We start from the raw sequence: 13,113 nt of genomic DNA on the forward strand, positions 1-13,113 counted from the left end.
CAGTATTGCTGCATACTATTGTCTGACTGTAAAAGTAGTGACCATCTCCATATATATGGACCATCTCTCTTTCTCTCTCTATGTGTATATATATATATATATATAATTTTTTTGTTTGTTTTTTTGTTATACTCTGCAATCAGCTGGTCGAAATTCACTTGTGCAGTGAGTTAACCAACAACTTTGACAACTTTCCAAGCCAACCCACTGCATAAAACTGATCAACAAGGTGAATTGGCCCAAATGAACATTAATTTCTGGATGATCCTCTGCAGCGATGAAGTTGTCACTGTTATCTCTGTGTGCAGCCCTGATGATCATGTTTTGTGTCTTTAGGCAAGCTAATGGAGGCAAGCTGCTTGTAGTTCCTACCGATGGTAGTCACTGGCTCAGCATGCGTCCTCTGGTGGAGAGGCTGGCACAGATTGGACACAAAGTTGTGGTTGTAACAGGTGAAAGCAGCTTACTTATTGGTAAATCTGATCTCTATACCACCAAGACTTACTCCATCCCTTACAGCAATCAAGATTTAAAATTAATCTTCGAAAGGTATGGATATGATCACTTTATCCAATCTTACTTCCCTGGTGTGGCTATTACAATGTTTAATAGTATTCAGGAAATTTCTAAGGTATTTGGCAACATTTGTAAGGAATTATTAGATAATACAGAACTTATTCAGAGTCTTAAGGATGAGAAGTTTGATGCTTTACTCACTGATCCATTTTCGCTCTGTGGCATCATACTAGCTGAAGACCTTAATGTGCCCAATGTAAACTTTTTACGGGGAATGCCTTGTACTCTTGACTATATAAGCGCACAATGTCCAAGTCCTTTTTCGTATGTGCCTAGAATTTTTACTCAGTACTCAGACAAGATGACATTTTCCCAGCGTGTGAAGAACGTACTGGTCAGAATGTTGGAGCCTTACTATTGTGGACTTACATGCTTGCCATGGCAGCAAATGGCTTCAGAATTCCTGAAGAAAGATATCACGGTTGAGCAGCTTCTCAGCAGAACTTCCATCTGGCTCTTGCGTATTAATTTTGCATTTGAATTTCCAAGACCTATAATGCCCAACATGGTGTTCATCGGAGGCATCAACTGTAAACCAAGAAAACATCTAACCACAGTAAGGCTTATCGTAGGTAAACGACTAGCATTAGGAGGAATAGTATTTATTTCTAATGCCATTACAGTTTGCAAATGTTTTTGCACTATTTCAATGTCCTAAAATATCTGCATATTGCAAGCCATGTTAGAAACTATTAGTAATATATATGAGAAATGTTCTGATGCTGTGTGATCTGGTGAGAAGATGGAAAAAAAAATATTATCTATGATTTTAAATGATCAGCTACTTTATGACGTAGTATCATCACAATGTGTCTAGTCTAAAGTAAACTTGTGACTAAATTTATGACAGATCACATGATCGTGTACTTTTCACTTTGACCCTGTGTGTAATTGACGGCTGAGCTGTTGATTTTTGTTGCACCGACGTGCGGTTAAGTGTAAGTGACCCCGAAGATGATGTGGCCTCTTTTAAAATGGATTTTATAATATTGAGTGTCAGTTGTGCTTTATTAGAAATTAATTATTGATTATGTTCTCTGTGGTTATGTGCACTTTTGGTGATCACTGTGCATCTTAATAATGTGGAATATTCAATTACATCTATAATGTTTATGACATTGTATTTTTTTTAAATATATCACAATTCTTTACTGGATTTCACTATTATTGCTCTGTAATTAATCCTAACTGAATGTGGATATATGTTTTCACTGATACTACCGTAGTTTATATAGCTTGAAAATGTCTGTCTAGAAAAGATGAAACACATCTCACATGTTTTGGAAGCAACAAAATATTTTTTTTAGTGTTTTTTTTTCTTTTAGTGCTGCTTGATTTTATCTTTTTGTACATTGCTTTCCTGTGGCCTTGAGATAACCCTGTGGATGCCTACACCCATCCATGTTGGATTTATCTTAGTGCTGGTTCCCAATATCCATATTTTTTCCTTGACATGTCAAAAGATTTTGTCAGTAAGGAATCTGGTACTGAAAGAGCAACTGATTCCTGGAACTGAAGGGCAAAAGCGCTCAGTTTAACGCTGCATTCTTCCAAGACTGAAGATGCACTTCCAGGGTTATTTTTGAGCCCATCTTCAGTCTCAGAGGACAGCATTAATTTGAGCTTTCCATGACGGTCTCAGCATCCGACCCCCAGCTAAAAAGGTATAACGGGTCGCTATAACATGTCAATTGTTTTTTTTAATGACCGTCCCGTTTTAATTTACCTAACCTATATTATGGATGGAGCATTGCTTTGGAGTATTCACAGCTATGACTGACTCATTAGTTCATCGGTAATCTTCTATCATGTGACTGGTAGTAGTAGTAGCATATATTGCATGCAAATAACTGTATATCACAAGAAATCTTGTTAGCATACACAGGAGTAATTGCCTTAGAACCATTTTCAACATTGACCTGTCATCCGATCCATTAAAGATATTGTCCTATCCCAGATTTTCATATCTGCAAGTAAGTACATTTGATAATTTTTGCAATTCCCAAACAGCTACCTATTCTGTTACCACATATGCCCCAGATGGAAATAACAATTTAATGTTCTGTTTTATAATCTGATGTGTTTTTTTTAATAAATTTATACCACTGTCCTAGTGATCCCTGTAAGAACCCAAACACTTTTTAACCCCTTCCTGACATCCGACGTACTATCCCGTCCATGGGACCCGGGCCCCTATGCCCATGGACGGGATAGTACGTCTACCGCGATCAGTGGCGCCCACGTGGTGAGCGCCACTGATCGCGGCCGGGTGTCAGCTGATTATCACAGCTGACACCCGGCACAATGTGTCAGGGGCGGTCACGGACCGTCCCCCGACACGTTAACCCCTTGCACACCGCGATCAAACATGATCGCGGTGTACCGGGAGTTAAAGGGAAGCATCGGCAGGGAGGGGGCTCCCTCCGTGCTTCCCTGATCCCCCCACGGCAGCGCAATGTGCAGCGCTGCTGCGGGGGGCTCGTTTCCTGCAGGCCCCCGAATCCAAGATGGCGACGGGGGCCTACGGGGGCCTGCAGGAAGCTGGCTTCCTCAGTGCCTGCAAAGCGCAGGCATGAGGAAGCCTTCTGCACTGCCTGTGACAGATTGCTGATCTGTCACAGTGATCTGTGATGTGACAGATCAGCGATCTGTCACAGGACAGTGATGTCCCACCTGGGACTATTTAATAAAGTTAAAAAAAAATAAAAAAAAGTGTTAAAATAATTTTAAAAAAAATCGCCAAATAAATTAGAAAAAAAAAAAAATATTCCCCCAATAAATCCATTTTTTGGAAATAAAAAATACAAACAAACAATAAAAGTACACATATTAGGTATCGCCGCGTCCGTAACGACCCGCCCTATAAAACTGTCCCATTAGTTAACCCCTTTAGCGAACCCCTTAAAAAATAAAAATAAAAAAGGAAGCAAAAAATAATGATTTATTATCATACCGCCAAACAAAAAGTGTAATAACGCGCGATCAAAAAGACGCATATAAATATCCATGATACCGCTGAAAACGTCATCTTGTCCCGCAAAAAACGAGCCACCATACAGCATCATCAGCGAAAAAATAAAAAAGTTATAGCTCGCAGAATAAAGCGATGCAAAAATAATTATTTTTTATATAAAAGTTTTCATTGCATAAAACCGACAAAACATAAAAAAACGACCTAAATGAGGTATCGCTGTAACCGTACTGACCCGAAGAATAAAACCGCTTTATCAATTTTACCGCACGCGGAACGGTGTAAACGCACCCCCCCAAAAGAAATTCATGAAACGCTGTTTTTTGTTCATTCTGCGTCCCAAAAATCGGAATAAAAAGCGATCAAAAAATGTCACGTGCCCGAAAATGGTACCAATAAAAACGTCAACTCATCCCGCAAAAAATAAGACCTCACATGACTTGGTGTGTCAAAATACGGAAAAATTATAGCTCTCAATATGTGGTGATGCAAAAACTATTTTTACAATAAAAAGCGTCTTTTAGCGTGCGACAGCTGCCAAATATAAAAACCGCCATAAATAGTAAATCAAACCCCCCGTTATCACCCCCTTAGTTAGGGAAAAATAATAAAATAAAAAAAATGTATTTATTTCCATTTTTCCATTAGGGTTAGGGCTAGGGTTAGGGCTAGGGTTAGGGCTAGGGCTGAGATTAGGGTTAGGGGTGTGTTGGGGTTCGGGTTGGAGTTAGAATTGGGGGTTTCCACTGTTTGGGCACATCAGGGGCTCTCCAAATGCAACATGGTGTCTGATCTCAATTCCAGCCAATTCTGAGTTGAAAAAGTCAAATGGTGCTCCTTCCCTTCCAAGCTCTGCCATGCGCCCAAACAGTGTTTTACCCCCACATGTAGGGTATCAGCCTACTCAGGACAAATTGCAAAACAATTTTTGGGGTCCAATTTCTCCTGTTACCCTTAGGAAAATAAAAAATTGGGGGCAAAAATATCATTTTTGTGGAAAAAAATGATTTTTTTATTTTCCACGTCCGAGTGTTATAAACTTCTGTGAAGCACTTGGGGGTTCAAAGTGCTCACCACACATCTAGATAAGTTCCGTGGGGGGTCTAGTGTCCAAAATGGGGTCACTTGTGGGGAGTTTCAATAGTTTAGGTACATCAGGGGCTCTCCAAACGCACATGACACCCGCAGACCATTCCATCAAAGTCTGCATTCCAAAACGTCACTGCTTCCCTTCCGAGCCCCGACGTGTGTCCATACAGTTGTTTTCTCCCACATATGGGGTGTCAGCGTACTCAGGCCAAATTGGACAACAACTTTTGGGGGTTCAATTTCTCATGTTACCCTTGGGAAAATGAAAAAATTGGGGACTAATTGATCATGTTTATGGAAAAAATACAATTTTTTTATTTTCATGCCCGGGCATTATAAACTTCTGTGAAGCCCTTGGGGGTTCAAAGCGCTCACCACACATCTAGATAAGTTCCTTAGGGGGTCTCGTTTCCAAAATGGGGTCATTTGTGGGGGTTTCCACTGTTTAGGTACATTAGGGGCTCTTCAAAGGCAACATGACACCCGCAGACCATTCCATCAAAGTCTGCATTCCAAAACATCACTACTTCCCTTCCGAGCCCCGACGTGTGTCCATACAGTAGTTTTCTCCCACATATGGGGTGTCAGCGTAATCAGGACAAATTGGACAACAACTTTTGGGGCTCAATTTCTCCTGTTACCCTTGGGAAAATAAAAAAATTGGGGACTAATTGATCATGTTTGTGGAAAAAATATGATTTTTTTATTTTCATGCCCTGGCATTATAAACTTCTGTGAAGCCCTTGGGGGTTCAAAGTGCTCACCTCACATCTAGATAAGTTCCTTAGGGGGTCTAGTTTTCAAAATGGGGTCATTTGTGGGGGGTTTCCACTGTTTAGGTACATTAGGGGCTCTCCAAAGGCAACATGACACCCGCAGACCATTCCATCAAAGTCTGCATTCCAAAACGTCACTACTTCCCTTCCGAGCCCCGACGTGTGCCCATACAGTAGTTTTCTCCCACATATGGGGTATCAGCATACTCAGGACAAATTGGACAACAACTTTTGGGGTCCAATTTCTCCTGGTACCCTTGGAAAAATAAAAAAATGGTGACTGAAAGATCATGTTTGTGGAAAAAATACGAATTTTTTATTTTCACTCCCGGGCGTTATAAACTTCTGTGAAGCACTGGGGGGTTCAAAGTGCTCACCACACATCTAGATAAGTTCCTTAGGGGGTCTAGTTTCCAAAATGGTGTCATTTGTGGGGGGTTTCCACTGTTTTGGTAAATCAGGAGTTTTCCAAACGCGACATGGTGTCCGATCTCAATTCCAGCCAAAAACGTCAAATGGCGCTGCTTCCCTTTCGAGCTCTGTCATGCGCCCAAATAGTGGTTTACCCCCACATGTGGGGTATCAGCGTACTCAGGACAAATTGCACAATAACTTTTAGGGTCCTGTTACCCTTGGAAAAATAAGAATTGAGGGTGAAAAGATCATTTTTGTGGAAAAAATATGATTTTTTAATTGTATGGTTTTATGTTATAAACTTCTGTGAAGCCCATGGGGGTTCAAAGTTCTCACCACACATCTAGATAAGTTCCTTAGGGGGTCTAGTTTCCAAAATGGTGTCATTTGTGGGGGGTTTCCACTGTTTTGGTACATCAGGGGTTTTCCAATCGCGACATGATGTCCGATCTCAATTCCAGCCAAAAACGTCAAATGGCGCTGCTTCCCTTCCGAGCTCTGCCATGCGCCCAAATAGTGGTTTACCCCCACATGTGGGGTATCAGCGTACTCAGGACAAATTGCACAATAACTTTTAGGGTCCTGTTACCCTTGGGAAAATAAAAATTGGGGTGAAAAGATCATTTTTGTGGAAAAAATATGATTTTTTAATTGTACCGCTGTACGTTATAAACTTCTGTAAAGCCCTTGTGGGTTCAAAGTTCTCACCACATATCTAGATAAGTTCCTTGGGGGGTCTAGTTTCCAAAATGGGGTCACTTGTCAGGGGTTTCCACTGTTTAGGTACATCAGGGACTCTCCAAACGTGACATGGCGTCCAATCTGAATTCCAGCCAATTTTGCATTGAAAAAGTCAAACGGCGCTCCTTCCATTCTGAGCTCTGCCATGCGCTGAAACAGTCGTTCCCCCCCACATATCAGGTATCAGCGTACTCAGGACAAATTGCACAATAACTTTTGCAGTCCAATTTCTCCTGTTACCCTTGGTAAAATAAAAAAAATTGAACCTGAAGTATTTTTTTTATGAAAAAAAGTTAGATGTTCATTTTTTTTTAAATATTCAAAAAAATTCCTGTGACGCACCTAAAGGGTTAATAAACTTCTTGAATGTGGTTTTGAGCACCTTAAGGGGTGCAGTTTTTAGAATGGTGTCACTTTTGGGTATTTTCTATCATATAGACCCCTCAAAGTGGCTTCAAATGTGATGTGGTCCTAAAAATAAAATGGTGTTGTAAAAATGAGAAATCGCTGGTCAACTTTTAACCCTTATAACTTCCTAACAAAAAAAAAATTTGGTTCCACAATTGTGCTGATGTAAAGTAAACATGTGGGAAATGTTAGTTATCAAGTTTTTTGTGTGCCGTATCTCTGTGATTTAAGGGCATAAAAATTCAAAGTTGGAAAATTGCGAAATTTTCAAAATTTTCGCCAAATTTCCGTTTTTCTCACAAATAAACGCAAGTTATTTGAATGAAATTTTACCACTAACATGAAGTACAATATGTCATGAGAAAACAATGTCAGAATCACCGGGATCCATGGAAGCGTTCCAGAGTTATGACCTCATAAAGGTACAGTGGTCAGAATTGTAAAAATTGGCCCGGTCATGAACGTGCAAACCACCCTTGGAGGTGAAGGGGTTAATATCTATGTTAAAATACAGGTTTTAGGTTAAAGAAACACAGCACTAAGAGTAATAAGTTAATAATTGCACCAATCAATATTAGCTTTCTGATAAGTGACCGTTGAAAGTCCTCATTGAACCATTCCACACTATTGGCACATCCCAAACCCTTGTGAACCTGGCCAATTTTGGATTTGATGACATGAATCATGCAGATGTTTGGGATTTTGCCTCATAACTGTTAAATTATTTTCAACATATAAGATTGATTTTTTTTTTTTGCAGGACATGTGCTTATTATTGCCAGACTAGAATACATTACATGTACATTAGCCTTTAAGTTGCATTTTCTTTGGGGAGGTGGGGAAGGTTCATATAAAAAAGCACATTTTTATATTTACATATAGTTATGGCCTTCATACGGGAAGTAGGGTGAACTCCCCTGAAATAGGCATGATCATCCGACAGTCTAATCTGCATGGTGGCCTCCTGACTTTTTCTGGGCAGATGTCAGGGGTAGGAAGGAATCTGGCATGCTGATTTTCAGAGGTTTATCATTTTATTCTCCCTTAAGATAAGTTACTGGAATAATGCTTATTATTCTATATATTGCATCAACTACTTACTACTGTTTATTAGTGCATTCGTTTCTGTCTCCACCAATATTGTTATATTGCCAATAATACATTGATTAAAAAATAACAACAGGAAGTTCCTGTTCACTCACTGTGTGTGTAGATGGATTACACTTTACGTTCACTTTGCAAGCTTACAGACAAGACGCTAATATCCTAAGCTATAAGAAATGCCAGTTGTAAGGCTAGTTTCAGACTAGCGTTTTTGGCCGCAGCGCACGGCGCCACTAAGCCCCGCCCCCTGCCGTGCCTCCGGTCATCTCCGTCTAGTATCGCACATCGCTGCATGAGATCTGCAAACCCTATCTTTAGCATAGTGTGCGCAGACCGTGCGCTGGCCGTGCACTAGTAGGATTTTGCGTGCGCTGCGCCCCTTTGACGATGCGCCGAGGGTGGGGCTTAGCGGAGCCGTGCGCTGCGGCCAAAAACGCTGGTCTGAAACTAGCCTTAGCTGTGTTATTTTTGTTCCTGAATAAATATACTATATTGTCAAGACTCTTTTCAGGTGACCTGGGACCAGGGGCTCCTTCACTGTCCCTAACACCAGGGGGCGCCCTAGGTCGTCCTATTCCCCGGGACACTTCTGAAGGTGAAAATGCGAGGGCCTCCACCCTTATTTTATCTCCTGAATATGACCTCCCTCTATTCCTTTCCCCCACGCAGGGAAGAGAGGAGCTGCCATGCACCCCAGTACACCAAGGCAAGGTATCACGAACAAGAGCAACTGAAAATATCAGGCATACAAATATTCACTCACATATTACAGAGGAATGAACCAGGGAGTGGAGGATGGGGAAGACCAAAGTAAGAGGAGGGAAGGGAATTATCACACTTACAAACCCACGCAACAGTCACAGATAACTCCTCCACACTGTTACTTATATAACCACCAAAACACCTCTCCTTCAAGCCATGCAGCATAAGCTAGCTCTGATAAAGTGTTTCAGTCAGGACCCAGATTATATAGGGGATAGGAGTGGCTAACTGGGCACAGCTGATAGCTCAGACTCCCAGAGCTCCCAACATGGCCGATTAACCCTTGTTCTCCCAAAAATTAAAACCATTTAAATAGAAAGTGAAGTGCATTTTTTCAGCTCAGGAGTAGGAGCATTCAGACACTGCAGTTGTTAGGCATCGGGTTCCTGTCGCTGCACAGCAGAAATGCCAAGCCTTGCCTTCGGCAGTCTTCCATTCCTCTTCGGCCGCAGAGGAGGTTGCTCAGCAGACTCGTCGATCCCGGCGCTCTGCTCAGACTAGCACTGTGGCTTTGGTTGCTGCTGCCACCTCTGGTCCAGCCGTAGCAATGCATGGTGGTCAGCAGCGAGCTACTCCAGGGACTAAGTCCTCCTTTCGGTCTACTGAGCATGTCCGTGGGACGATCTCTCATTGGAGATCGGAGGTCACATGCTCTGGTCCTTCTCCAGCTCAGATTGGACCATCAGGAAGGTCCCGGAAGGACGCGGCTATAAAAGTCTCGCATGGCCACTCGGCCATGCGCTAGTATAGACAGTATTTTGTAGTTGTGTGTGTGAAGATGGATGTATGCGTTCTGGTGACTGACTCATTAAGACTCCCTCCCTCTGGTTGTGCATGTGTTTAGGGTATTGGAGATACTGTAAGTCAGCGCCTACAGGTGGCATTGTCTATGTGCCACGGTGCATCCAGTCCTCTGTACCACACTTAGCATCTAACTGTGCCATCCAGCACAAGGTACTACTATACTGCATCAAGCAGCAACCGCCAGTGCGGCGCCGTGCGCAAACATTGCGCTTTCCAGCCATAAGGTTAGGCTGGTTAGTGGCGTCCGCCAGTGCGGCGCTGTCTGCACTTAGTGTGCTTTATCTTTAATTTGTGTATGTCCAGGCACCGCAGTAGTGGCGGCGAACGCTAGTGGTTCTAGAGGGATTCTATCCCCGTGTCCTTGGGGCAGGGTCCTGTGACCCAAACACTAGCGCACACTCAGCGGTATCGTGGTCCTGTGAAGCAACAGGGTCAGCTTCCTATTAACCGGGTGAAGTTAACCCGTATGTACTAGTTATTGTCCGCCATTACCGAGCAGCAGTTGTCATCTCTGCACGGTGGACCCCGGGCTGCGAACGCACCTCTTACAATTTCTTTATTATTTGGTGCGTTCCGCCAGCCCTAACAGCAGTCTTCTGGCTCCTCTATGTTGCAGTGAACTCCGTGACATATACGGTATATTCACTGTTAAATGGCTGGACAGTACAGAGATTAATCCACCGCCAACAGGTTATGAGCCCAGAAACCCAAAGACCCAGAGAACAGCTTAGAGGAGAGAGAACAACAGTGTACCAAGTAGAAGAAGCAAGGATGGTCGCCAGCAGCAACTTTGTGAGGTTCACAGTGCCAAATCTCACTAACAAGAACTACCAATCCTGGCAAATTCAAGGTGAAGATGCTGCTGATAAGAGAAGGTAATTGGAAATACACACAGGAGTCTAGGCCTAACATACTACCAGAAGACTGGGTAGAGAAGGATCAAAAACTGGAATATTTCATTCAGAGAAATCTAGAATGTGGTATTTTAGTGTTCCCTTTATTTTTTTGAGCAGTGTATATAACAAATTGGGGACAATACCAAAACTTCTGCATGCAGATAATGGAACTAAATACACAAGTAATGAGACACAAAGCGTTTAAGGAAAAATGGAAACGTATTTCAGATGACTGTACCATACAACCCTCTGAACCAAATGGTGAATCGGAAAGAAGGAACCAGACACTGTGAAAGTGGAAGACATATGCTATTTGATGTATATTTGCCAACAACATATTGGGTGAAGCAATCGTGACAGCTTGCTATATTCCAAACAAACTACCAGGAAAAGCTACTGAGAAAACTCAACTCAATTTAATCAATGGAACAGCAAGAAGCCTGAACTACAACATATAAGAATATTTGGAATTAAAGTATTTGTGCATATTCCAAAAGAAAAATGTACCAAGTTGGAATTTCATGCAAAAGAATTTATCCTGATGGATTACGGTAAAACCCAGAAAGGGTATAGAATCCTGCACCTAGAAATAGACAAGGTCACAGTAAGCAGAGATGTAATGATTGATAAGAAATTTGTGTCTCTCAAATTTCATGACATCATACCAATAGTCCAGCTGAAGCAACAACAGTTTCAGTCACAATTTCAAATTAACAAGAAAAAGGATGTAGAAGTTTGGTTAGGTTCTTCAAGCACTGAAGAAGCAACATAAAAAAATCAGGTGAACCTGAAGTCAGGAGATCGTCGAGAACAAACAAGTGTATACCAGTTAAGCGTTTATCCTACTTTGTAAAAACACTACCTGAATCAGAGCTTCAGTCATGGGATGAGATACAACAACTACCTGTTCATGAAAAACTGAAGTGGATTAATGCTATTAATGAGGAAATGAAGTCCCACCATCAACTTCAAACTTGGAAAATCACCAAACTACCACAAGGCAAGAAAGCAAACAGTTCTAAATGGGTTTTTAAGACCAAGTATGATTTTGAAGGCAAGGTATATCAACCCAAATGGAACCATTCTACTTTGAGTTGAAAGGAGAAGAATGATCTGTTACCTAACAATGAGGAATACAAATAGGCAGTGGGGGCAATTATATACATAGCAACTATGACTTGACCAGACATCGGAGCAACAATTGGAATTTTCTACATGTATGTGGAAAAACCACGCCAAAAAGGCTTTCTGCAACAGGAGATCTAAACCTCACAGGCTATGTGGAAGCAGACTGGGCTGGTGAGTTAAGTGATCGTCATCTACAGAAGCATATTGTGAGAATGACCAGAAGATAGCTAATGTTATGACAAAGCCACTTCCAAGAGCTAAATTTGAGCAATTCAGAGCCACTATATGACTAACAGGATAAGTAGTTGTTGAGTGTGAGTGTTGGAATAATACTTATTATTGTATATATTGCATACACTACTGTTTGCTGTTTAAATAGTTCATGAATCTCTCTCTCTCTCCAGTAATAGTGTTATATTGCCAATAGCACATTGTTAAAAAAAAAAAAAAAAGACAACAGGAAGTTCCTGTTCACTCACTGTGTGCTGCTGGATCACACTTTACTTTCACTTTGCAAGCTGCCAGACAAGATACTAAGATCCTAAGCTATAAGAAATGGCAGTTCTAAGGCTAGTTTCACACTAGCGTTTATTCCATGCAGCGCATGGTGCCGCTAAGCCCCGCCCCCTGCCGACTCCCTGCCCGCCCCATCCGGTCATCGCAGCCTACTATCGCACACGGCTGCATGCGATCTGCGCACCCTATCTTTTGAAGGTGCGCCGGTGTGCGCCGAACGCAGCATGTTGCATTTTGGCGCGCACGGGGCACCTTCAAAAGTGCGCAGCGCACGCTAAAATCCTACTAGTGCATGGCCAGCGCACAATCTGCGCACCCTATGCTAAAGGGGGCTTAGCGGCGCCGTGCGCTGCATGGAATAAACGCTAGTGTGAAACTAGCCTAAGCTGTGTTATCTTTGTTCCTGAATAAATGTATATTTACTGTTGAGCGGCTGGACAGTACAGTGATTAATCAGCTGCCAACGTAAGTCGATGATAATGTAATGTGGCTATGACTTTTTCATAGAGAATGCAGTAGTGTTCGGTCAAAACGATCATTTCTATCTATGAGGAGGTTGTGCAAAAGCTGTCAATCCAATAATCACAAAAGATGTTATACAGTATATACTGTATATATAGTAAGCACAATACCCAAGCCCATTATCCTTCAAAGGAGCGGGCTACACTCTCAATGCACAAAGGTTATGTCACTGTCAGGTGACCCAATAACCAAGAGTGTCAATCATTTCATAAAATACATGTTTTATTAAACATTAATTGACATACAACCATAAAACCATTGCCTCAAACCAACACTTATAGGAAGGAGAAACAGCAATAGGATACAATTCCAATTATATAATGTGTCAAAATTTAAAGAAAATGACTACAGTATCCTGAATAATATAATATGCCCAACAATATACTTAGTATTTATTGATTAGATA

At 41.7% G+C, this 13,113-nt stretch overlaps 1 protein-coding gene across 1 annotated transcript in view; it reads left to right on the forward strand.

Annotated features, from left to right (window-relative positions):
• The first annotated feature begins 244 nt into the window (after positions 1–244).
• LOC141091822 (UDP-glucuronosyltransferase 1A1-like) overlaps positions 245–13,113 on the forward strand; it is a 269,983-nt gene continuing 257,114 nt past the window's right edge. Inside the window, exon 1 of the mRNA XM_073577568.1 lies at positions 245–1,132. Within this exon, the coding sequence (XP_073433669.1) occupies positions 278–1,132 (855 nt within the window). The 5' untranslated portion in view covers positions 245–277. The remainder of the gene's footprint in view (positions 1,133–13,113) is intronic.

This window comes from Dendrobates tinctorius, unplaced genomic scaffold (assembly GCF_039654945.1).
Source record: "Dendrobates tinctorius isolate UK_male_01 unplaced genomic scaffold, ASM3965494v1 ptg000056l, whole genome shotgun sequence".
NCBI lineage: Eukaryota > Metazoa > Chordata > Amphibia > Anura > Dendrobatidae > Dendrobates > Dendrobates tinctorius.